Genomic DNA, 25,991 nt, shown 5'->3' on the forward strand with positions numbered 1-25,991 from the left:
GGGGGTGGAGAGGGAGGAGCAGGGGGAGCGGCTGAGCAGGGAGCCTGATGCAAGACTCAGTCACAGGGCCCCGGGATCATGATCAAGGATTTCTTTTATATGATGCTCAGAAACAGGCAAAACTAATATGGTGGTAGAAATTAGGGTTGTGTTTATTTTGGGGAACAGGGTATTATTGTCTGATGTGTCTGGATTGCTGGTCAAGTTCTTTTTCTTGATTTGGTGGTGGTTACATGGTGAGTACATTTTGAGACAGTTTATCAAGCTGTGCAGTTGTAATCTGTGTTCTTAAAATTAACAGATGATCCCTATGCATTGTGTGTTCCAAAAGAGACAGAAATCCTAATATTTTATTTTTTTAAAGATTTTTATTTATTTATTTGACAGACAGAGATCACAAGTAGGCAGAGAGGCAGGCAGAGAGAGGAGGAAGCAGGTTCCCTACTGAGCAGAGAGCCCAATCCGGAGCTCGATCCCAGGACCCTGGGATCATGACCCGAGCCGAAGGCAGAGGCTTTAACCCACTGAGCCACCCAGGCACCCCAGAAATCCTCATATTTTAAAGAGTTATTTCCTCATGTTGGTTCCTTAGTCTCTAGAAATCCAGCCTTTGCATATTAAGTTAAGGACACAGAGTAGGTACCTGAAGGTGTCTGTCAAATTTAATAATGATGCAGAATTGAGGGTAAGTAATAGCAGAGTAAACAAGTAAGAGTGGAAATTGTTAAGTGGCAAAAAGAACAGGATTAGCAAAAATAGAAATACTTAAAAGTGGAATAAATGTAATGTCCTACAATTAGTTTCAAACAAGGGCCCAAGTGAAGTATAGACACGTTTAGCTAAGAAGTAGATTTTGAATGAGAGATCCAGAGGTTTTTGATGGCAATTCGTTCAGAATAAATCAGAGGCCACAGATGTCAAAAATTAATCACAAATTGCCTCTGGAGAAGTAAAGAGGCCATATATTAAGAGAACAATCAGTCCAATGTACCTCCTACTGGCCAATTTATGTCTAATAGAGTGTTTCTCATGCCTGAGTATGGCATTTTAGAAAACACCAGGACACCTCAAGAAGGAGGAACCAGAAAGCCAGGAGAAATGGGAATGTTTGTAAACAAAGGACAACTAAAGATATGGGAGATGTTTATCCCAGAAGTAAAAAAGGCTCAAAGGGGTCTTGATAGGAGACCCACAGATTTCCGAATTCTCCCAGTGGGAACATGAATAAATGTACTTGCTGTCATTTCAGAAAGCAGGGGAAGGCAAAAGGAAGGATCATGTGCACCCAGATTCCAGCTCTATATTAAATTCAACAGTTGTTGAGTATCTATTGCTGGCAAGAAATAACTCTCCACGGTTATAGCTGTCTTGATATGCTGTGTCCCACTTTTAAAAACTTCCATTCTCTGGAAATGTTTCAGCAGAAGCCAGACAAATGGTTATCAGTGATGTTGTTGGTGGAGAAGTTAGACTGGATGATGATTTTTTGGTGTGTGATTAAAGTCCTGAAGTTCATTGCATGAACAGGAATTTGTTGACAGCGGGAGGGCAGCCCAGGATGACCAGGGTGCATGAATAAAGCCATAAACACACACACACGTCAAAGAACACTAAAGGGCCAAGTAAGTTAATGGTCTGCCCAGCCACGGTCGAAGAGGAACACCAACTCTCTGATGGCAGCTTAGAACTGAGAAGCTGTGTTGCTCTGCTGGTGGGCCATGGGAGTAGGGAAGCATCAGAGATATCAGGACTGATTTTCTGGAAACAAGTTTGTTGAAGAACAAGGGGGGCTGACTTGCTTGGGAGCCAGAAGATGGGTTTTTGGACAGACCAAGTATGTATGAGATGAGGGTTTTAAGGACTAATGGATTCTAAATTGTTCTGTATGTTCACCTTCCTGTCCTTCTCTTTCTCCTAATTGTCAGTAACAGACAGCTACTACTACATTGGGGGGATCGTTAAATTACATTTTAAATTTCCTGTTAGCAGAAAAGTATTTAAGTATTTTTTTCTCTCCAACAAAACAAGAAAATAGTTTTATCTTTCTTAAGTGGGATCTTTTATTCTTGGTTTAGGTTGAAGTCTGATAAGAAAATAAATCTCCCCAGCTTCTAGAGATCACTGAGCTCTGGGTGCCAGAGCCGAAATGATCAGCAGATTTGGGAGGAGGGAGTCAGTCCAATGACAAGTCACACACCACACATGGGACACAAAACAAAAGCACAGAAACAGTGAATGAGCAGAGAAAGTCGTTCCCTAAAAAGTGGGGTAATCAAGCAAAGGCACAGAGAAAAGCAGAACACAGAAAATGTGGGGGTCGAAAGAGAAACATGAGAGATGGGAAGAACGGTCCGGGTGCCTGGTGCTTTCCATTGCTCTAAGAATATAGGACTTCTTTCCTTCAAAACTCTCTATCTTACTACTTGGGTTACTTTGACCAAGACTCTGTTACTTCCAACCAATAGATCCCCTAGGCCAGTGTTTCTCCATCCTGTCTCTGTACTAAAGTCTCCCGAGATTATAAAAATACCGATGCCTGGAGCCCACCTCCAGAAAGTTTTAGTTAATTGGTCTGCAGTGACACCAGAACTGTGGGATTTTTTTAAGTTTTCCAAGTGATTCTAATGAGCAGCTGGGGTTGAAAACCACTCTAGTCCCATCGAGAGTTGAGAGCAGTGGATCTCACGTGTCATGAGTGTTAGAATCGCCTGGAAGAGTTTCCAAAGTATAGTCTGTAAACCACTCCCCAGCAATTCTGCGATTCAAGTAAGTCTGGGGTGGGCCCTGGGAGTTTGCATTTCTAGCAAGTCCTTGGTGATGCTGAGACTTTGGACCTAAGCCCATGTTTTGGAAGTCTCTAGGCTAACGGAACCAAAAGAACTGTTGGAGCTTTAATCCTCTGCCACCACAAATTTGCCACCAACCTTTGCATCTCAGTGTCTCTATGTGAATTAAACACCCACCATTCTTATGAAAAGTGTGCAAAAAAAAAAAAGTCAAAGCTGTGTCTTAGCAACAGATTTCTCAATAAAGCCAGAAGCTTTGCCTTCGTGGTGACAGGGTACCCCTTAAATGCTCAAGTCAATTGAAGAAAAGAGTTTTCTTTTTTTTTTTTTTTTTCTGATCCTGACAGACTCTGGAAGCTGAGGTAAATGATGGAGTAAAGACCTAGTCACCTGTGGGACTGAGCCCTGCTTAGCCCTGGGACTTCTAGGGGCCTCTGGAGACTCAAAATAGAGGAGACGCTGACATTGTCCTGCTTTTGCTCAAATGACATCTCTAAAAATAAATGCTTGTTAATTATAAGAAACATGTATGCCTCTATACTATAAGCAGTAATTATAAGACAAATTATCAAGTTATTTCTGTTGAGGGAGCTTTTTCTTTCCAGTGGAAGATGTAGTGCTTATTCTTCCTTTTGGTAAAGTTCTGTGCCAGGTGGGTAGGAAGTGTGCCCAGTGGTGGCACTCGAACATTCATGGGCTAACCTATGGTCTTATCTTGTTTATTTATCAATTGATTCAGCAAATATTTACCGGATGCTTGCTTTGTGGCAGGAGAATTAAAATGTTAATATAATACAGTGCTATTCTTAATAGAACAATAGTTACTTTATTGAAGACTTATGATGCTCAGATAATGAGCTAAAAACTTAATACACATTATCTCATGATGAAGCAGGTGCTACCATTATCCCCATTTTGTAGCTGAGAAAACTGAATTCAGATCAAATAAGTAACTTATCTTTTCCAGGCACACCCAAGTCTGCACTTCTCTTAAGTATGTGAATAAATATTTGAACCCCAGTATGTTCTAACCCAGAATCCATGCTTCAAAACACTTTTTTTTAAAAAGATTTTATTTATTTATTTGATGGAGAGATCACAAGTAGGCAGAGAGACAGGCAGAGAGAGAGGAGGAAGCAGGATCCCCGCCAAACAGAGACTGATGCAGGGCTCAATTCCAGGACCCTGAGATCATGACCTGAGCCGAAGGCAGAGGTTTAACCCACTGAGCCACCCAGGTGCCCCAATGCTTCAAAACACTTTTAAAATTTCTGTATTGCCTTTTCCAGGAACTGTTGTGTTCGGATGATCTCATGAGTAAAGAGGAAATCATATTGCCGTGAGAGGAGGATGGAAGTAGAGGTAGGAACAGGTCTATGGGAACCCAGATAAGGGGGTATGTGCACGAGTCCAGGGGCATCACTCACACTGTGCTCCATAATGATGGTACTCATGAGGGTGTGCGATGTAGGAGTCCTAGGATTCTCGAGGCAGAGGGGAGGGTGTTCCTAATTTGAGTCCCACTGGGTGAGAGCCATCCAAGCCAAGGGAATGAGGAAGAAGGCATCATGGATCTGAGGAGTTTCACCCATTGAGAATAAGACTGCAGAGTGAAAGGGAAGGAGAATGGACCCCAGGGCCTACAAGTGGGCAGTGGACAGATCAGTGATACCCCTGCACACCACTCTGGGATGTCTGGACATTTCTCCGAAGGTGGTGAAGGAGCCATTAAGTGTTTGCACAGGAGAAGCAGTATGGTCAGGCCACCGGGACAGGAGTTCGAAGAGTGGACTAGAGGGATGGACACCAGGGCCCAAGAGTTGACAAAGGCCTAGCTAATGCAGCAGAAGTATGGCGCTTAAGGAAACTTAAGCATGGAGAGAAAGGAAGTTGAGTGAGAGGGGAAGGAAGTAAAATCTACAGGAGTTGGAGACAAAATGGATCTAGCGGCCAAGTGAGGAAGTGGTTAAGGATACTCCCTAGATTTCTGGCTTAAGTGAACAGGCAACATGATTGTGCTTTTCCCCAAGGCAAATAATATAGGCAGGGATGATGATCTGGAGGTTTCATTTCATTAAGGTGTGTTTTGCTTGAGCTGGAGTGGTTAGTTTTGAACTTGCGTGCCCTGGGCTAAATGGATTCCCCTGCGTCTGGCTTTCTCCATCAGCAAACTATATGGTGTTGATTGGATTACGATTTTGAAATCAGGCTCTTCTGCATCTCCCCGGTACCTTTGCCAATGAATTCTTGTCTGAGCTAAATTGCAAGGTTAATTTAATTCATGCAAACGTGAGTTCCAACATTTCTTGCTCAACAAAGAGATCGTTCAGGACCACATTGCTATGCTCCTCACACGCCTTCCCCACCTTTTGCCTCCATTCCTTGGTCCCATTCCTGGTCCTCTGTAAGCTAATTGGGCCCCTTATGCAAGAGGTTAACCCCCAGCTCAAATGCACCCCCCCTGCCCAGGCATTCTCCTGCTCCCCACAACATACCTATCCCTGATTGTGTTCACTGCTCTGCCAGCTTTAAGTTGTTGTGTTTTCCATTCCTGACATCTGGGTCTTATTCCCGCTTCCCAGCAGTGAGACTTCTGCATTATTTATGCCACTGCCACAGGAAAATGAAGGTGAGGCTGAACTGTGAGAAGGCACATTCTGGTGTATGTGATGGAAACCCAGAACAGCAATGCTTCCAATTAAGCCAAGCAAGGCTCACAAAAGCCCTGGAGACTCCAACGTGTGCACAATACTTTGCGGGTGGCATTCAGCCCAAGCTCCTGAGTGGAACATCTCTATGAGGGAAATGATATTGGTGGCATAGCCAACTGTCTTCCAAGAGCCCCATCTGCAAGACCAAATTTTCCAGACCTTCTACGGACAGTCATGCTCTCTCCTTAGTATTTCATCTGACTGAGAGCAACATCCAATCATGGCTGAGGCGAAACACAGGGGGCCTGGGCAGAATTTATTCCTAAAACTACCTGAGAGGAGATTTCACGCTCCATTCCCTTTCCTAAAGGGGGAGACTTTTACTAAAATTGGGCCACTATGGGCTCAGGTTCCAACATGGCCTTAGAAAAAGCAGCCTTTGCTTACAGATCACTTGGGCCCCCTCCAATGGCGAGCGTGGGGCGATTATTTCACATTGAACTCAGCAGAAGCTTTAATAACTAAACAGCAATGAGACTGCCCAGAGTGGGACCCTTTATTACATGTTATAAAATGCTGGAGGACATTTTCTGACATCCCATTGCTATGTATTACATTGTCCTTCTTTCCAAGATAATTTAATTACACTGAACATGCCCATGAAAATTAACATGAAACATACAATCTAATACATGGCTCTGTCTCGGACATAACAGTCTCTGGTAACTAATGTTAAGTTTAATATCTGCTATTTACTAGACTTCCTGATAGGTATCAGTCACACTGGTAAGATTTTACACACATCTACACTCAGTATTGACATCCTGCAAGGACGGTATCATCCAAATTTTCAGATGATGTTCCCACTTCTGCTAAAGTTAAAAGAGGTTAACCGCTTGCCCATGGCCACTCATTACAAAGCAATGTTTCACCTCAGACTTTGATCAGTCTGGCTTTTCCACAATCAGTCTGGTTTTCCACAATAAAATATTTTAAATCATTGGACATGCCAGTGATGAAGAGAAGTATAACAAGATTGTCAATTACCAATATTCAGATGGAACTACCGGGCTTACTCTGAGCTCCTACCTTGGTTCATTTCCACTCCCTATCTCTGGCTGACTGGACCTCTGTGAGGAGTGAGGGGGATACCCTGAGAGGGCATTCAGAAGGTTCCTCAGGAGTTAGAACTATTCCTTTTCCCCACTTTTAGAGGTGGGAGGGAGAGAAGCACCAGCCCAGATGTCACGTTCGGACGTAGTCCCAGTGATCTGTCAGCCTGAGTGAGGCCACTGCCTTCTGTTTCACTCAGTTATAGGTACTGAGGCTCTCAATGTAGAAGCATTGATCTACCCATTTTGTGCACCACTCCCAATCAGGGTAGATGGGTTATTGGGACCCCTGTATTCCCAAAGACGTGAGGCCTAGACTAATCTTTTTGACCCATTGCAGATGTCCACGTTGTCTGGATAAACCCAGAGGGTGGGATACAATGCTGACCCACTACCATGCTTACTTCCTCCAAGTAAGAAGGCTTACCTCAGTTTCCTAATTTGCATTCCTATCTTCAAGGGCTGTCCGTAGTCTTGGCCCCCGAGGCTGGGTTGGGCTTTATGGTTGGCAACTCCCACTTTCTGGGACTAGAACTTTGAGGTCTATGTCCAGTGCCATTTGCCGTGATCAATGCTGCCTTGCTCCACTCACCAACCAGTCCTCCTCGAACATGTGTACTGAACAGATGCAGCACAAGTCCCCTGTTTCTTCATCTGATGTCTGTTTTTACCTGTGGCCCTCCCTCATAGACAGCAGTCTTATGGCAAAATTAGCCCATCTGGTCCTGTCTCCACACATTTCTTGCCTCCTCCCCATTCCACAAGCTCTAGGCAGAGGCACCATCACATTAATTCAGGCAACTACCCTCCTACTTTCCCCTCCATTCAACCTCCTAGCTTTGCTCCGCCTCACCAAAAAATGACAAAGAGGGAACTGGCTCAAAGTTCTTTGAAAAATATGACTGGCCCTCCCTGTGGCACATAGAAAACCCAAGATTTCCACCCCTGTGATACACACAAAAGATACATTAGAGATACCAGCAAGGGAGAAAGAAGAAAACTTCTCTGCTTGTCAACATAAATTTATTCAAGAAACTTTAGCAATTCACTTAAATGTGGAAGTACTGGTGTCTATAAAAATACCTACAGAACATGGTTTCTGGTATTTAGAGAAGCACTGTTTAATCTGTATTCTGATACAGTGGGAACAATTTTAAATAAAAGAATATGGAATCATATTTAATTTTTTCTCACCCAGGACCTCCAAGAACATTCTGCTCCCCCTCAACCATATCCTTACACATGAAAAGAGGGGAATTCTAGATGTAGTACCTTAGCATGAATAAACAAAAATGAGCAAAAATAACACTTGTCCTTCTGCCACTTCTGAGGTATAAAGTGAAAATAAATAGTGTGTCTAGTGTATCTTGAGGCCTTGGGGAACTCAGGTTTCAGGAAGAGACATACCATACATTTCTGCAGTCTCCTTTTGTGTCTCTTAGAAGAAGCTGATTAACTAAAAACATATGCCGGAGGGACAGAATAAGACCAGGAAAATCATTTAAGTAGCTAAAAATTCTGTTCCACTGGGCCCCAGAGAAAGATAAAACCAAAATATGCCCACCCTGTCCCTTGGCAGAAGGCGGCCTAGTTTATATAAGTTGTAAATGGAAATCAATGAGCTCTTCAAAGAGCACTGAAATCCCTTTACCAGCACGCACTCCTATAGTGAGAGCCAGGAGGAAAGAATCAATACTGCTCCTAATTCCAAAGCCCAGATTCTTCATAGGGACACAGGGGCCAGGCCAGCTGCAACACAGAAGCCTAGAAGAGGCTGTTGGCCTGCCTTCTTGGGAGCCTGAGGGAGACTCACAGCTTTCTTCCATTCCCCTTAGCCATGTCCACACCTCCTGGCCCTCGCAGGGACCTCCCCAAAGAGGAACAGATTCAGTGCCTCCTACTAGCCGATAGTGGTGGAGTCTGTTCTCTGGGCTTCTCTGCTGGCATGCCTTGTCTTGGCTGGACCTTTCTGACTCATAAACAGATCTTTCTCCTACAGCCTTTCCACTCTGCTGTGTGCATGCCTGCATGTTGGTCTGTCTCATTTTGGGCAGGTCCCTTTGTCTCCTAGCTGTGCTTCAAATCCCTGTGACTATGCTTTGATTTGTTTGTCTTTAATTTTCTGTATTTATGTAAATATGTACCTACAGTGACATGCACAGACCTCAAGTGACTTTTCAGTCAATGAGTTTGGGTATAAGTGACTCTTTAATTGAGATGTAGAACATTTCTACTAACCTCAAAAGTCCCCCTGGCCTCCATTATTGGATCCCTTGCTAGAGGCAACCAACGTTCTGATTCTTCCATCTTGAACTTTACATACGTAGAAACAGTGTCTATCCTATGTCACTCAACATGCTTCTGAAGTCCGTCTGTTATTGCGTGTACCAGCAGCTCATCACTGCTGGGTTCTGTCTTGTTTATTTCTTCCTGAATAGTACTCCAATGTATGAGTGTACCATTATTCACTATGCTTCTGGGTTTTGGATCCAACACCTGGAACAGATTTTTGACCTTCTCTCATAAATTAGAGACAGAAAATCAGGGCTCAACAAAATGGGAAAGAGACTATAACGTCAGTGTCATATCAAATGAATCTATGCCAGCAGGTAATAAGAAGCTTTCCTTCCTTTGCCCCTTGCAATCACCCCAACTGCAGAAAACTTGCCAGAATGCCAGTTTCACAAGGAAGAACATCTAAGAGATCACAGGCAGTCCTGTTGACCCTCTGGGAAAAGACTATTATTTTTCTCTACTTTACTGTAATAAAAACAAACAAACAAACAAACAAAAACTCTTATTAATCCTTCAAGTGCAGCTTCAGTGGCATCTCTCCTCTCTGGTTTTTCCATAACCTTGAGGGAAGATGACTCAACCCCTTATTTGTGTTCCTACAAAACTCACATGGACTTTTGTTGCAGTTTTTACCATTTTGTACTTCTTGTTTCTTTGCAGACCCGACTCAACTTTCTAACAAAGTAACTATAGAAACCACCCCCCCCATTGTGTGCAAAAAAGGACCATCTTTTTCCTTTCTGGTGATTATACACACTTGCTGTACAAGAATGGACACATGGATGACTGCCCAGATGGATGGGTGGATGGATGGGTGAATGGGTGTATGGATGAGTGGATGAATGAATGAATGGATGGGTGGATGGATGGGTGGATGAGTAGATCAATGGCTGGATGGGTGGATGGATGGGTGAATGGGTATATAGATGGATAGATGGATGAGTGGATGAATAAGTGGATGGGTGGATAGATGGGTAGATGGGTAGACTGATGGATGGACGGATGGATGATTGGATGAATGAGTGGATGGGTGGATAAGTAGATGCATGAATGGATGGATGGATAGACGGATGGGTGGATGGGCGGATGGATGGATAGATGAAACAATATGCAAATATTGCCATACTATCTACAAACTCAATGATCTGTCCGGTCTTCAGCAACCCCTGGCAGTATCAGGATACTTCTTTCTCTCACTATCTCACATTCTCATTGGTTCTGGGAGTTCAAATTATTCTATTCACCAACAGGCAAATGTCCGACTACCACCTATAGGTTATATCTCCTAGCCACCAGAAGTAGCTTCCTGATACTTTAGTTCCTATGAGCTAGAGGTTAGACAGAGTCAGTTAATCTATAACCACGCAGTCCAAGAGCCAATCTGGACACCATGGTTAAGTTTCTGTGTCCAGGACAGGTCTGGCTCTAGTAAGAGTGGCGCTGCTTCTGCTGTCAGCAGGTGGCTGGTTAAGTACAGCCTCACAGGGAACTAAAAGGTGATGCTGAGCCCATTAGAGAGTTTTGTAACACTGTGATAGCATTTAGTACTCAGCTGTTTCTCACCCACCTCTCAGATGCTCCCAGCAGGAAACAAGTCTGTAGCTGTCATGTTTACAGTTAATTAATGTTTATTTATATTTTTTAAACAAGGCATTCACCTGTCGTACTTTAAAATAAATGTTCTGCTCTTCAATTAGAGGTTGTCAGAGTAGAGAAGAATCCTGTTTGTTATGGGTTGAATGCTTGTATATTTAAATGTGTATCAGGTAAGGACCTCTTTCCCTGTAATCTCTCTTCTCACAGAGGCTAAGTTTTCTTTTCTCAGAGAACACATCCTTCCCAGGCCTTGATTGTAAGATTGGTGTTCTGCTATACAGGCCATGACCTTGCCTCTAGAGGGTAGACAACATAGATTATAGTGTCTCCTTAGATGGGGTGGCGAGGATTAGCATGAAAATACTGCACACTGCACAGTGTAGAACAAGGATTTTAAAAGAGAAAGGATATTGTTACATTGTTTGTTCTCTTTGTAGTCAAGTATTGCCTCAAACCTTGCACATTGCTAAGAAAGGTCTGGCTCCTGAGAGATCACTCGAACACTCTTAGAATAGTCTTCTAGACAAGACTGTCTTTCTTTTTTTTTTTTTTTTTAAAGATTTTATTTATTTATTTGACAGAGAGAGATCACAAGCAGGCAGAGAGGCAGGCAGAGAGAGAGGAGGAAGCAGCCTCCCTGCTGAGCAGAGAGCCCGATGCAGGGCTCGATCCCAGGACCCTGAGATCATGACCTGAGCCGAAGGCAGCGGCTTAACCCACTGAGCCACCCAGGCGCCCCAAGACTGTCTTTCTTTACCAGGAAGTTGGGTCATGCCAATGGTTGATGCTGACAGTATAATCTATGGTGAAGGTCTTGGGCCATAATGTGTCAGTTTGACCTCTAAAGGGGCTGGAGACGGAGTAACTAAGATCAGCCATGTGGGGTTATTACTATAACTGAGCCCCAATAAAAACCCTGGACATCAAAGCTCAGACGAACTTCCCTGGTTGGCAATACTCTCCATGTCACCACACATCACTACTGAGTTAAGCTCTGTCCATACAGCTCCACGGGGAGCAGATGCCTAGAAACCTACCTTTGTCTCTCCTGGATTCTGTGCTATGCACTCATTACCTTTGCTGCTTTTAATCTGTATCCCTTCACCATAATAAACTATAATTATAAGGACAGCAGCTATTCTGAGTTCTGTTTGTCCTATGGAATCGGTGAACCAGAGGACAGTTTGGGGACCACAATACCCTCTCTCAGAGAGTACGTGATAAAGACAGACTGGGTTCCAGGGTGGAAAACAGGTCAGAACTGAATGCCAACTCTGCCATATACCTCCTGATGACCTCAGGAAAATCACTTGACCCCTTAGTCTTTCTGAGACTGTAGTAAGATTCTATACTAGATATTCACCTAATATTTCAATAGATAGTCACTGAACGTGTCACCATTTTAATCACATAATATACGTTCAAACAGTGGTTAATGGGAGAGGTGATTGTTTGGCCCATCAGTGGGCTTCCCCACACTATTTTATGTTCCTTGGTTAGGTAAGCACTCTAAGTCTGGACAGATGCCCCCTCGATACTTTTGCAGAGAATACGTTCACAGTTTATAGCCGACAAATTATTGTTCTTAGACAGTTAACTTGGCTGCCATTCCTTCCTTCCTTATCCCAAGCTTAGGCCTCTGGTTCCAAATACAGACCTTCATCAATTGATGATGAAATTACAACCTGTTAAGTCCATCATAAATTGAAAATATCATACATTGAAAATGTATTTAATACACCTAACCTACCAAACACAGCTTAGCCTCCCCTACCCTCATGTGCTCAGGACACTTACATTAGCACGCAGTTGGGTGAAATCATCTAACATAAGGCCTATTTTATAATAAAGTGCTGATTATCTCATCTATTTATTGAACACTAAACTGAAACTGAACAACAGAATGGCTGTACGGGTACCAAACTGTGGTACCGGTAGAGGTTGCTCATCCTCCTGATTATGTGGCTGGCTGGGAGCTCTGGCTTGCTGCCACTGCCCAGCAGCACAAGGGAGGATCGAACCACGTGTCTCTTGCCTGGGAAAAGACCAAAGTTCAAAATATGAAATATGGTTCCTACTGAACGTGACTCAGCTTCACTCGATAGTAAAGTAAAAAAAAAAAAAAAGAAAGAAAAAAAAAAGAAAAGAAAAAGAAAATCCTATGTAGGAACCATCAGTAAGTCGGGGGGGGTGGACATGTTTTCTCTCAATTGTACAGTTGCTAAACCCGGCACATAAAAGTACCTGGGACAGTGTCAGAATCATCTCTGGAACGGAGTAAGTACTACTTGAACATGAATATGAACATAGAGAGCATTTCTTCGAAACACTACTTATTAGAAACATATTCTTTGTTGACCAATAACTTAAAACCCAGAAAAATAAAGACGTAGAAAATGGGTTAAAATGCAATTTTTGTACACCTCTTACCAATGGGTGTTGAACCAATGTTTTCCACTATTGTGTATTAAACTGTGTCTACCCCCTCCAAAAAATAAAAAGCATGTTGAAGCTCTATTCTTAGTTCCTGTGAATGGGACCTTATTTAGAGACAAGTCTTTGAAGAGGAAATCGAGTTCAGATGAGGCTGTACTCATTGTGGTGGGCCCTAATGAAGTCACCCCAATCCAGTGACTGCTTTCCTTACGAGAAGAGGGAAGTCTATACATAGACACGCAGACACACACACACACACACACACACACACGATGGCAGAGGGTTGAGACTGGCTGCCACAAGCCAAGGGATACTCGGGACTCCCAGGAATCAGCTGAAGCCAGGAATAGGCAATGGAGGGTTTTTCCTAGAGCCTTTGGAGATATCATTGCTGGCTGATGTCCTGATCTTAGATGTCTAGCTTCCAGAAAAGTGAGAGAATGTGTTTCTGTTCTGCTTCAAGGTACTCAGTCTGTGGTGCTTTATTATGGCAGCCCTAGGAAATGAATACATCCCCCATTAAAGCCTGTCACACATAGGTCTTTGGCTTGTATCTGGGTTTCTTTCCTTGACAGAAAGTAAGCTTCCTCGTGAAAGATGGAAGGAACCAGCCCAGAGTGTGGAGGCAGAAAGAAGTGACTCACCCTGGGACTTCGGCCAACACTGCTCAGGTAGTACAGGAGCCCTTTGGCGTGGTAGATCGTTGGCTGGAGACGAGCGCTGGGAGAGAGCCACTGTCTGTTCAAATCCTCCCCTTTCAGTGAGCATCTGTGGCTGCGGGAACAAACAAAGAGCAAATAAATACTCGTTGAGAAGAAAATAACTCGTGAAAATAGAGCTCGACAAGACAAACGAACTAATGAATCCCGCGTCCCTCTGACTTCTGCCCGATTGGCATCCATTGCAGATGTCCAGAAAGCTGCGGATCTGTCATTCAAGCTCCCGAAGTGTTGGGATTATTCTCAGGCCCCCAAAAGAAATGGAAACCATATTTGACTTGCTACTGGGTCATCGCTGTTTCAGGACAAAGTTTGGGAAATGATAGTTCCCTGTTATATGCATCTACACAAAATGAATTCCATAAATTTTTCTGGGCTCTGGGACCTTCAATTCTACAAATAATTAAGTTGAGCTCAAACTGTCATGCCGGGTGCCTTATATACACTCTTTCCAGCTGGCCCAATAACTCTGCCAGGTGGATAGTTCTGCATCCCAGTGAAGAGACTGGAGCTTCAAAATGACTACATAAATGACTCAAGATCACATAACTAATAGCTAGGCTTCACATCCAGGGCTCTTTGCCTCTGAGAAAGCATATGGCTCCTTCTCCCATCTTATCCATACAGGTGACACAGCACACTTGACATTTACCCAGAGAGCCCGAGTATCTTTTGCGAAGACATCATGACACATGAGCGGAGTCATCCATCCCCTCATTTGGGAAACGGAGACGTTCACACTGGAAAGCATCAAGTTACTTTACAAAGTTGACGCAGCTGGTTAGGAGAGCGTGGCCTGCGATTCAGGGGGAAGCCAAGATGCTGAGCTGTCAGATCAGGTCATCCGAAAAAAAGAGATGCTCCAAGATGACCAAGTGCAGCCAGCCCAAGCTCGGGGGAGGCCCCCAGCAGGCCTGCTACGATGCTATTTACTCAGGAGAGCTAACAGGAGAGAGGCCACGAATGGAGGGGAGGCAGCCCAGCATCCCCCTCCTCCTTCCCCCATGCCAGGCCACATCTCCTGCAGCCCTAGTCCTTCCACACATCAGGTCCTTCAGACAGTCACAGATCCCTCAGAGCAACCCTGTCCGCTGTCCCTTTGCCAGGCCACCCTGTTCTGGTCCTGTTAGTTACACGAGCTGCCAGAGTTCCCCTTAATCAGAGATTCTCATAAACCACTTTGGGTGGGGTTTTACTGTTATTTAGTTATTTTTACCTCTCTTTCCTTGGACTGGGAGCCTCCTGGGGGCCGGAACAGTGCTTTATTACCATCAAAACCCTAATATAGTAACTACCAGAATCAGTATTCAGTAAATAATTTCGAAGGAATAAATGTACTAGCATTTAAGTATAGAACCAGATACATTTTCTGTGTTTTTTTTTTTTTAATCACTATTTTCAATAAATCTTGGAGGTGGAAGGAAAAAGGTTCAGCCTCCTTCTTTCACCACTTTCTCATCTTCATGTTTCTGAAATTATCTTTAAATATTAGTTTCTTGGTGCTTGTCAGCCTCCCCTTACAGATCGCTAGAAACTAAGAATCTTTAGATTAATCATTTATCCCGATCTCACCATTAAAATATTTTGACTTGAGAAATAGTAGGTTTTTTCAACTTCCTCTGTGATTTTTTTGTCCTTTTCTTTCTATTTTTTTCTCCCTTCCTCTTTTTAATAGCAATGACATCGAGAAATAGGGTTTATCTGTTCCGCCTGGCGACCAGGGATGGAGGTAAAACACAAAGGAGATCTTGAACAGTGATAGCAGCAGAGAGAAGCAGACGTCCCAGACTTGGTCCTGAGAGTATTTGCTGTGTTTAAATGAATTTCTTTTCTCAAATCAAGGTACTCGCAGGCACAACATCCCTGAGCCCCGGGACACGGACCGCTCTGTGATTCTCCTTGCCTTGACCTGGTTTCTCATCAACACTGGGGATTTGTGTTTTTTCTTGGTAACATCAAAAGTGATGAAATCAGTAAGACCCTTTAAAAGCACTTCCATCTGTATAAATGAAAATGCAGGCAATGTATATACCCAGTAGCCATCAATTCCATGTCAACTCTCTCTTTCCATGTGCTCCTTGGAGAACAAGTGTGGGGACAATGTCTACATGAGAAAATGCTCATAGCAAAAGTAGAAAAAAGTAAAGCTTGTGTTGCAGTCAGAATAAGCCCTGGGTTGGCGTTAAGAGGACGACTCCCAACTCACAGTCCTATCGCTGGATATGGGATTTGGGATTCTCTTTGAGAGTCAACAGCCCCATAGGCAAAAAATATAGAAATAAATGTAACTCGCTTCCCTGAATTATGCTGAAGATCAAATGAAATGATATCTCCATGGGGAAATATCTACAGAACTCTATCTCTACCCGTGTCTCTCTTTAGGTCATATCCATACCTATATCCATGTGCACATCCCCATCTCTATCTAAATTTACATCTTCATCCCCATCTAGAAGGCTCAGGGATGCACAGCAGCACGTGGACAACGTTCATTGGTTCCTCACCTCGCCCTAATTTTTTTTTCATTATGAAGAATAATGAAGGAGCTCTATACAGGTTGATTGAAAAGGATCCTCTTGGCTAGGAAACCCAAACAAGAGGCTGTGGTCCAATGACCAGCTCACTTGAGCAGACTTAGAGGTGGAAGCTATGAGACTAAAAAGAAAAGAATTCATCTAAGAAAAAAAATTCTGAGGGAGTAACAATGTAAATTTTCAATTGGACTTCAGGCTGTTAAATAGCGCAGAGGGGGCTGGTGGATGGCATCTGAGATTATCTAATTATGTGGATTTGGAGAAATGACCCATGTAAGACAGAGGAAAGCCATTAGCTTTGGGTAAATTTTGTTGTGCAGGGTATGGAGAGAGTGATGCATCCATTCCCTTTGTACCCATAGGTTGTGTGGACTTAGAAGCCCATATGTATTTGTACTCAGGGCTCTCTGCGTGGCTATGATTGGGAGAGTATCTCTGGGTCTGCCTATTGCTACAGCAGTCCGTGTATCTACGCAAGTGCAGATTATCACAATATGTACTACACGTAACTTGAGTGCTTCTCCTTTTAAAGCAAATCCATTTGCTTCCAATTTCCAAATCCATTTGGCATTTTGTGTTAATAATATCTGAGATTCATGCAGTCAGAGAAACTGCCGCTGTTCTTCCTAGAGATTTGTTTTAAGCATTTGAAGATGAAACGTACCCAATCTTATTATCTACTGTAGCATTTCTGAAATGACAGCTGCTCCCACTATGTGGAGAGAATTAGCAGATGGGCAGCTATGACTGGCTGGCAATAAATTCAGTGCCTCTAATTTCTGAAAAGGGGTCATCCCTCAAATAGAGTTTAAAGTCCTGCTTTGCTTATAAGAATAAAAGAGTGAGCATTGCTACTTTTTTCTCCATTGAAAACTGCAAACTTACAGAGGAAAAAGAAAAAAAAAAGAAGAAGAAATACTTCTTTCTGGTTTTAACAGGTGAAGCTAACTGATCCAACAAGTCTTCCCTATTTTAAAAGCTTTAGTTTAGCTACAGTCTAGTTTAAGACAATGCTTATATGCACTGAACATGCTAGAGCTTGGGTGAAAAACCATCTGGTTTGTCCAGGAATGTTGCAGTTTTAGCCCTGAAAATGCTACCTCCCAGAGAACCCCTCAGTTCCCGGAAAACTGGAGCAGTTGGTCCCCTCAAAGTCAGATCTCAAATTCTGAAAGGTATTTCCAAGGTAGGATGTGGGCCAAAATTTGCCGTTTCACGCTGACTTTGAATGTTTTAGGTGAGACATGTACCTTCCCACCAGCCTGCGTGTTTCTACCACTGACTGCTTTTATATACATGTTGGGCACCTACTCTTCTCAGGCATTAACATCCTGTGTCCAGGAAGTCTTAAACCTGTGGTGTTTGGTAGGCCATACTTCTTCCTATGGGGGAAAAAAAGATACAAGAAAGGCCTCCGATCTCCTGAAAATATGGTCAAACACAAGCATCTCAGCTGAAGCTATTCAATAGGGAATCAGGGTGCCTGGGTGGCTCAGTGGGTTAAAGCCTCTGCCATCGGCTCAGGTCATGGTCTCAGGGTCCTGGAATTGAGCCCTGCAACAGGCTCACTGCTCAGCGGGAAGCCTGTTTCTCTGTCTCTCTCTGCCTGCCTCTCTGCCTCCTTGTGATCTCTCTCTGTCAAATAAATAAATAAAATCTTTAAAAAAATAACTAAAAAAAAAATAAATAAACAGGGAATCAGTGGCAGCAGTCCTAAGAGGTCACTGATTGGGAGCATGGTACCCCAGATAAAGAATGGTCTCAAAAGTCAAACAACCGAAAGGCAAATGATGTCACTAGAATTCATTCTTTTAACATTAATTACATATTTTCCTATCTGCTAAGAATAGGGATCACCCTGGCCAGAGACAGGGAAACAAGCTATATTTAGCTAAGGGTCTGGACAAGCAGATCCTGAACAACCAGGACCCCTAATACAAAGAAAGGACCACAAGTCAGAGAGAGAAGGAGGAAAAGCAATTCTCTTCTTGAATGAGAATCTATCAAACTTCACTCAGACACAGAATGATTCAAAAATCCCTCAACCATCCGTGACTGATAAATGGAGAGACGGGGCCCATCAGACTGAATGAATGATCATCTCCGTGGCCCCCAGCAGAGCCAGCTCCGAAGTCTGAAGAGAAGCCACGTGTTTGAGACTTAGCAAACATCTTCACCATTCACTGCACATCCAAGTAATGGGAGGCAGCATGGGTGCAAGAGGAGAATATTTATAAATGTAAAGAGACGCATGGAAGCTTCAGGAATAAGGCAGAACAGCATGGGGCACTATCAGCCAGACACTGCACCCAGAGCTTTCTAAATAAACGCTGCTTGGCTAGAGAAAAAGGGAAAACCAATGGCAGCTTCATCTGAAGAACATGGTTGCTGTGAAGCTGTAGACAATCAGAGTTGCCAAGGACATGTTAGCATAGGGTGTTTTTTTTGTCATGCGAAATGCTCAGAGTCAACAATCCAGAGAGCAGGGGAACAGAAAAGACTAAACCCAGGTGTGCCTCAACACCTCCGACACCCAGCAGTGCATCCCTAAAGGTCTGACCATCCCAGAGCCAAGGCAAAGGAGAACCTGAAGTCTCTAAAAGATGGGCCAGGTGAACTGACCTGGGTTCAAATGTCAACTTCTTCAAGAAGAAAGTTACGCACAGTCGACCCTTGAACCTACGTCAGTCCGAATCCAAACCAGTTGGGTCTTTATGTCCTTGTTTCTCCAAGTATGGTCACCGACCTGGGAGCTTGTTAGAGATGCAGAAATTCGGGTCCCACCCCAGAATCTGCGTTTTTAACAAGACCCCCTCACCCACCCCCACACCAAGGAATCTGTATGCATACTCAGTGTGAGAAGCAGTGTTTTCTACCATACCTTGAGGAAGAAAGAAAATTAACACTCACGAGGAACTCAGGTATGTTATAAAGGTCTACAATGCCCACAATTTCAGGAACCTGGAACACATGCTAGCATCTCACCAGGAGCAGCCCCAGCCCCAAAAGTCTGGATGCGCCTCCCCCCACCACTCCATTTTCCCGGGTGTTGTATTACTCTCACATGATTTCATTTGCAAACCAATACAGAATTAAAATGAAAATGTGTTTTCTCTAGCTTATTTTGACAAGTCTGGTTTCATAATACCATTCAAACACCCAATGGAACAATTTAAAAGATAACAAGGTAAGGACAAGTTCAGCTGAAATCAGACCAGGGGAGGGGCACCTATGTGGCTCAGTTGGTTAAGCTTCCAACTCTTGATAATTGTCGCACAAAGCAGAGTCTGCTTGAGATTCTCTCTCCCTCTCTCCTTCTGTGCCTCCCCCCACTTACTGCACATGCAAGCATGCTCTCTAAATACATAAATAGATAGATAAATAATCTTTTTTAAAAATTTAAAAAAATATGGGACGCCTGGGTGGCTCAGTTGGTTGGACGACTGCCTTCGGCTCAGGTCATGATCCCGGAATCCTGGGATCGAGTCCCACATCAGGCTCCCAGCTCCATGGGGAGTCTGCTTCTCCCTCTGACCTTCTCCTAGCTCATGCTCTCTCTCACTGTCTCTCTCTCAAATAAATAAATAAAATCTTTAAAAAAAAAAATTTAAAAAAATATGAAATCATACCAAATTAAGGGGTGGACCAGACTGGCAAACAGAGTGAGCCCCATAATAGCATTTGTCTAAATCAAGAAAAGATAACCAGTTAATTCACTTACCTACACAGCATTTGATCCCATATATAAGTGATTCCATAAAAATAGGTATCACTCCCACTGAAACAGTGAATACCAAGGTTGAGGTTTCTAAAGCTGTGTCTTGATATCAAGTATCTGGGAAGCATTTGTCAAACACATGCACATCAACAGCAAACCTTAGCCTCTGCCAACAGTTGTGAGACCAGCGGACCAACAATCCCCGGAATTCACCTATTAAAACTGGCTTGCCTTTTGGACCCCATCACATTACTTAACAGAGGTGAGTAAGAAGGATTTCTTTAATTTCTGAGATTTAAAATCCATTAACAGTCTTTGCCAAAAGCTGTCAGAGTGGGAAATTATAAAAGAAAAAATTTTAAAAAACAAGAACTAATGATTATCTCCCTCATGTTAAAATAGAAAAAAAAAATCCTTTGAAAAAAAATTGACACTCATTTCCCGACAAAGATAATCAAGAAAATAAGGATTGGGGTGCCTGGGTGGCTCAGTTGTTAAGCATCTGCCTTTGGCTCAGGTCATGATCCCGGGGTCTGGGATCAAGCCCCTCACTGGGCTCCCTGCTCAGCAGGAAGCCTGCTTCTCCCTCTCCCACTCCCTCTGCTTGTGTTTCCTCTCTCGCTGTGTTTCTCTGTCAAATAGATAAATAACACCTTTAAAAAAAAAAATTAAAAAAAAAAAGAAAAGGATTGATGGACACTGCCTACTTGACAAGTTAGGATAAGGTATAAAGTTATATTCAAAAGAGAAAAGTATTGTATCAAAACATACTCATTAATTCATCAAATATTTATTATCACAACATCTTCTACATGTCAGATACTACTCTTCTCCTGAGGAATACGGCAGTGAACATGCCCTACTAAGAATGTAGTCTAGGGGTTATCATCGAGGGGCAGCCCAAGGCAGACATCGGGTACATCTTGTTCTGTTAATGTCTTAGCCCCAACTCAGCATGCCGATCAGCATGTGGTAGCGAACTCGTCACCATCATCTAAGGAATAAATGAAACCCAACTCCCCATTTTACTGCCGTCAGAATCTTTCTTCTCTGGGCAGCCAATATCTAAATTAAAACTGTGACTTTTTTTTTCACTGTCAATTCAACAGATTTAATTATGGGATATTGATTTTTCCTATCATCTTTGTCTTGGCAGGGGCCTCTGTACTGCTGCTGTCTGCTTTGGATTAAAAGTCACTGTACTTTCCTTGTTCGGGAGAAACCTTTGATGAAAAAATTCCATGTAAAGCTCAAAACCATTACCACTGAGAAAAATAATTTTTTTTTAAATAAAATGGCTGTGGGAGTTCTATTCTCTTTTCCTAAATGCAAGAGTTGATGAAGAAGTTTATAGCTGAGACCTCCCAAGGAAGCTCAGAAATTAGGGTTCTTTAGTGAGCCAGGAGATTAAATAACACCCCATGTTTCTCTTCCGGCATGGAAAGAATTCATAGCTCTTTACTTTTTCTCTTTTTCTACGCCTCAGAGACTTATTTCATTTTAAGGTCATTTTTCCTTATGGACCAGAAAACAGACCATGCATTTACATCTCCCTGATGAGTTCATCAAGCCAAAAGTTATCTCCAGGGAATAACAACTCCTCCCTTCCCTGCTAGCTAGGAGAAGTAGCCAGAAAGGTGATTCTCTGTTTTCTCCAGAGGATGTCAGTGTGTTTAACTCTGGTGTATAATAAAATCCAGATGAGTCTCTTGAGGCAAGGAAAACAGATGTAAAAAAATTATTTCTGCTGATTGGTCTTTATGGGTTCCTGGACCTAATTCTGACCTGGAGAGATGGGAGTGTTTCCTCCAGACAAAACACCAAGCAATTCTCAGAAGACCAGAAGGTATCTGAGAATTCACCTCAATTCTGACACTACCTAGAGATAGCATCAGATTCCACAGTCCTACAAGATACCCCCCACCCCCCATGCCCCAGGCTTCCCTGTGTTTCTGACCTACCAGCTACAGACTGGAGGTTCCACTGACTTCCTCCTTAGGCTTGATTAATTTGCTACAGGGGCTCACAGAACTCAGAGAAACACTTGCGTTTACCAGTTTATTAAGGATATGATAAAGGATACAAATAAGACCCAGATGAAGAGATGTAGAGAGTAAGGTGTAGAGAAAGGGCACAGAGCTTCCTGGCCTTCTCCAAGGCACCGCCCTCTCTAGTCTCCACAGGCTCACTAACCTGGAGGGTCAGCTAACAGTTCTGAGGCCAGTCGGCCAACAATCCCCGGAAGTCTCTACGGAAGCTTCAAGGCAGGGTCATAATTAACTAAGTCTTTGCCCATTGCCTGATTCAACCTTCAGCCCCTTTTCCCTCCACTGAGGTCTGGGGATAAGACTCTAAGTCACAATCCTCTAATCACATGATTGGTTCTCCTGGCAACCAGTCTCGGCCACTGAGTGGGGTCCAAAAGTCACGTCCATTAACATAACAAGATACGCTATAACAAGATATAGCCCATATCACAGGAAATTATCAGGGCTGTCGGAGCCAGGAACTCTGGACAAAAACCAAATACATATGAGAAACATATTCTGATGAACTGAATGACCAAACATGTATTTCTTATAAATCATGACTTCTTATAAGTCAGTTTCAGTAGATGGGAAACATTAACTTTATCTCCTAAAAGCAATAGGATCACCAAGACCATCCTGGGTTAAAAGAAATGCGAGAGAACTATCTGGGAACACTGGAGTTCCTTTTCCTTGAAGTCCTGGCAAGAGAAAGTGGAGAAAGGAATGATAACACTTACAGTGCTGAAGAGAAAGTCAGAAAACAAATTTTATTTTAGTCTTGGCTTTGACACTTGTTACCATGCGATCTTAGGCAAGTTTCTTAATTTTGCTTGGCTCAGTCATGTTAAAAGAAAAAAAAAAAAAAAGATCAGGACACATGATCTCTATCCAAGGTGATTTTCTCCTTTAAAAACCCATAATTCTAGAAAAAAAACTTTCAGAAGAAAAGAGAAAGAAAGAGGGAGATACACAAGGGGGGAGGAGAAGAGGGAGGTGGGCTATACAGTTTTATTTTTTGAAACACAGATTCATAAGAAGAGAAATTGTCCAAGATTTATCACCTCATACCTGAATTGCAGCCATGGCCTCCCCACTGGCTTTCTCCTCTCCTATCTCTCATCATGTTTTTCTCCCAATTTGACATAATTCCAAAATGATATCCAAATTCTTTCAATGGCTTCCCATTACCTCAAAGAGGATGTGTAAACCACTTTGGCTGGCATTCAAGATCTACAAACTGGTCTCAGCTCACTAATCCAACTTAACCTCTTATTACCACCCAACCGAAATCCACGGTGACAGGCAAGCCAGATTTCCTGGTTGTTCCCACAACACTTTGTGCTCGCCAACCCATTAAATCCTCTCAACTGCTCATGGAACCATGTCTGAAATATGATTATTTTTTTCTCTTTTTCTTAGTCTAACCCTCTTTCAGAGAACTTCCCAAGCCCTGCCTCTTCCATGAGTCTTAATTTGACTACTTCACTCCATAGCACTTACTCTAACTTCTGAAATCCCTTAGGAAAACAAAATGGTGAAAAGTTTATGGGTCTAGTCCTGGAAGTAGGACTGTTCATTCAAGTCTGGTTCTTACCCCTTACTATGTAAAGTTGGCCAAATAACTTACTTCACTAAGTGTAAGACTCCTCAACGTCAGGTAAGAAATGACCCTGACTCTCAATCTTTACCTGAGGATAAAATTAGTAGATAACTCACAGGGTTTTATTTCCTTTTTTCCTCAGAATTAAGTGATGTGACACATGGAAGACACTTAGCACAAAATGGTTAGTACACAGTTCCTGATCAATAAATATTTGGATTTTTAAGAGCAACTTTTCATAGCATTCATATTTGCATCATTATCAAATACTGTCCTAAGCTTTCACTTAAGTCAAGTACGTATTTACATTATAAATCGCTGGAGGAAAAACCAATTTGTATGTTTACTGAATGTGCTGCAGTCCTTAACATCACGCCCGACGTTTAATGACTCTCTATAACTACTTGTTATATAAAAGCTGAGAGACAAATTAGACCATCAACAGAGGACTTTTTTTTTTCTTTTTTGAGACTTTCAGTGTAGCATACAAGGAAAATTAAAATAAAAGAGGACAAAAAAGCTGTATTTATCACTTCATCCTCAAAAAGCTTCCGTTTCATACCTGAAGAGACAGTGTAGGTGTACATAACTATCCTATGTCACATTATTACCAGCAAGAACTTGACCCCTGGTCTTTCACCAAATTGAACATAGGTGGTTTAGAAGTCTGGAAATTTCTTTACCCAAAACACAATCTTCTAATATCTTCTTTTTGTCTCATTTGCTATTTTCATTCTCTGTTGACATACTCTGTACCATTTTCCTTTCTTTTTCTTTCTTTTTTTTTTTTTAAGACTTATTTATTTATTTATTTGCCAGAAAGAGAGTGCGGGAGAGAAAGAGTGCAAAAGTACAAGCAGGAGGGAGCAGCAGGCAGAGGGAAAAGCAGGCTCCCCACTGAGCAAGGAGCCTGATGTGGGGCTGGATCCCAGAACCCTGGGATCATGACCTGAAGGCAGACACAGATGCCTAACCAACTGAGCCACCCAGGAGTCCCTCCAAACCACTTCTTGCAGGAAAGGTCTTGTGTTGGCTTTAATCTTATCGATTCCTTGCAGCCCATTTGGATTCTTCAACTGAACTTCTCTCTCTCTCTCTCTCTCTCTCTCTCTTTCTCTCTCACACACACAGACACATACACACACACAAACACACACACACACACAATTCCCGGATGCTAAAAAAGAAAAAAAGCAAAGGAACTGCTTACTAGGTTTCATAACCAAAGAGGGAGTAGGACTACCTTCTCTCTGTTCTAGAAACAAGCTCCCCCGTTCCTTTGGTCGCTCTGACCAAAACCAAATATCTTCTAGTGACCTTCCATATTCAATGCCTCCTTATTTCAGACCCTAATCCCATTTGCCAGCCAACCTCACATGCTCTGGCTTCAAAATATATACAGAAACCAAGTACAGCTCACCACCTTCGCTGTCACTGCCCTGCCACAATCGTCTCTTACCTATACCACTACAAAAGCCCAACTGTTTCTGTTTTTGATCATGCCACCCCCCCTTCCTCATCATCTAGTCTGCATACAACTGCCTGAGACCCTTGTGATTTCTTTTTTTTTTTTTTTTAAGGATTTTGTTTATTTATCTGACACAGAGAGAGAGAGAGATCACAAGTAGGCAGAGAGTCAGGCAGAGAGAGAGGCAGAAGCAGGCTCCCTGCTGAGCAGCGAGCCGGATGCAGGGCTCGATCCCACGACTCTGGGATCATGACCTGAGCCGAAGACAGAGGCTTAACCCACTGAGCCACCCAGGTGCCCCCCCTTGTTATTTCTCTGCTCTAAACCCTCCAGTGGCTTCCAAACTCATTCTGAAGGGCACCTGCCCCAGAAGGCCTACTCTCATCTTTCACTGTGTTTTCCCCTCCTGGGGCTCAGGGGCTCCCTTCACTCAACGCACACTAGCTTCTCTGTGCTTATGGCACACTTCACCCTCAGGGTGTTTGCATTTACTGTTCCAGCTACCTGATAGTCTCTTTTCCCAGATATGCATGGCTTTTTTTCTCAGATTTGTGCACAAATATCATGCTATCAGAGATCATCTTTCTCCCCACCCCCACAATGCCCCTCCACCCTCTGTTCTCATTTATTTCATTTTCATCACTGCATTTACCACTCTCTGCTATTCTAGTCTGTAGCCCCCTCTAGTTGAGTTTGTGTTCAATCTTCCCACTGGAGGATAGGTTCGGTGATGACATGGAACTTACAACTACTGTATCCTCAGCACTAAGAACAATTGCTGGAACATGGCAGGCACATAATTGATAGTGAATGAATAAAAGAATGAGTGAATGAATGAACGAATGAATTAATAAAAGGAATGAATTCTCCTATCTCTAGTTCCTGGGAAGCATATGTGTATGGTCAGAGCACATTTAACTTTCAGAAAAGGTATGACTGAGTATGGATATAGTATGAATGGCTCCTTCCTGACATGGTCAGATCCCTATCTTTTTACTGATGAAGAAGTAAGCTCAATCCTTTCCAATGGCGTAGCTCCCTCAGAA

General features: G+C 42.9%; 1 protein-coding gene across 6 annotated transcripts in view; it reads right to left on the reverse strand.

The window, feature by feature from the left end:
* Positions 1–25,991, reverse strand: part of AGBL1 (AGBL carboxypeptidase 1) — a 733,956-nt gene that overhangs the window by 336,850 nt on the left and 371,115 nt on the right. For all 6 annotated transcript variants that reach the window (XM_047736649.1, XM_047736650.1, XM_047736647.1 and 3 more), the window contains one exon: positions 13,521–13,650. In XM_047736649.1, coding sequence (XP_047592605.1) covers positions 13,521–13,650 — 130 coding nt within the window. The remainder of the gene's footprint in view (positions 1–13,520; positions 13,651–25,991) is intronic.

Source organism: Lutra lutra, chromosome 7, assembly GCF_902655055.1.
Source record: "Lutra lutra chromosome 7, mLutLut1.2, whole genome shotgun sequence".
Lineage (NCBI taxonomy): Eukaryota > Metazoa > Chordata > Mammalia > Carnivora > Mustelidae > Lutra > Lutra lutra.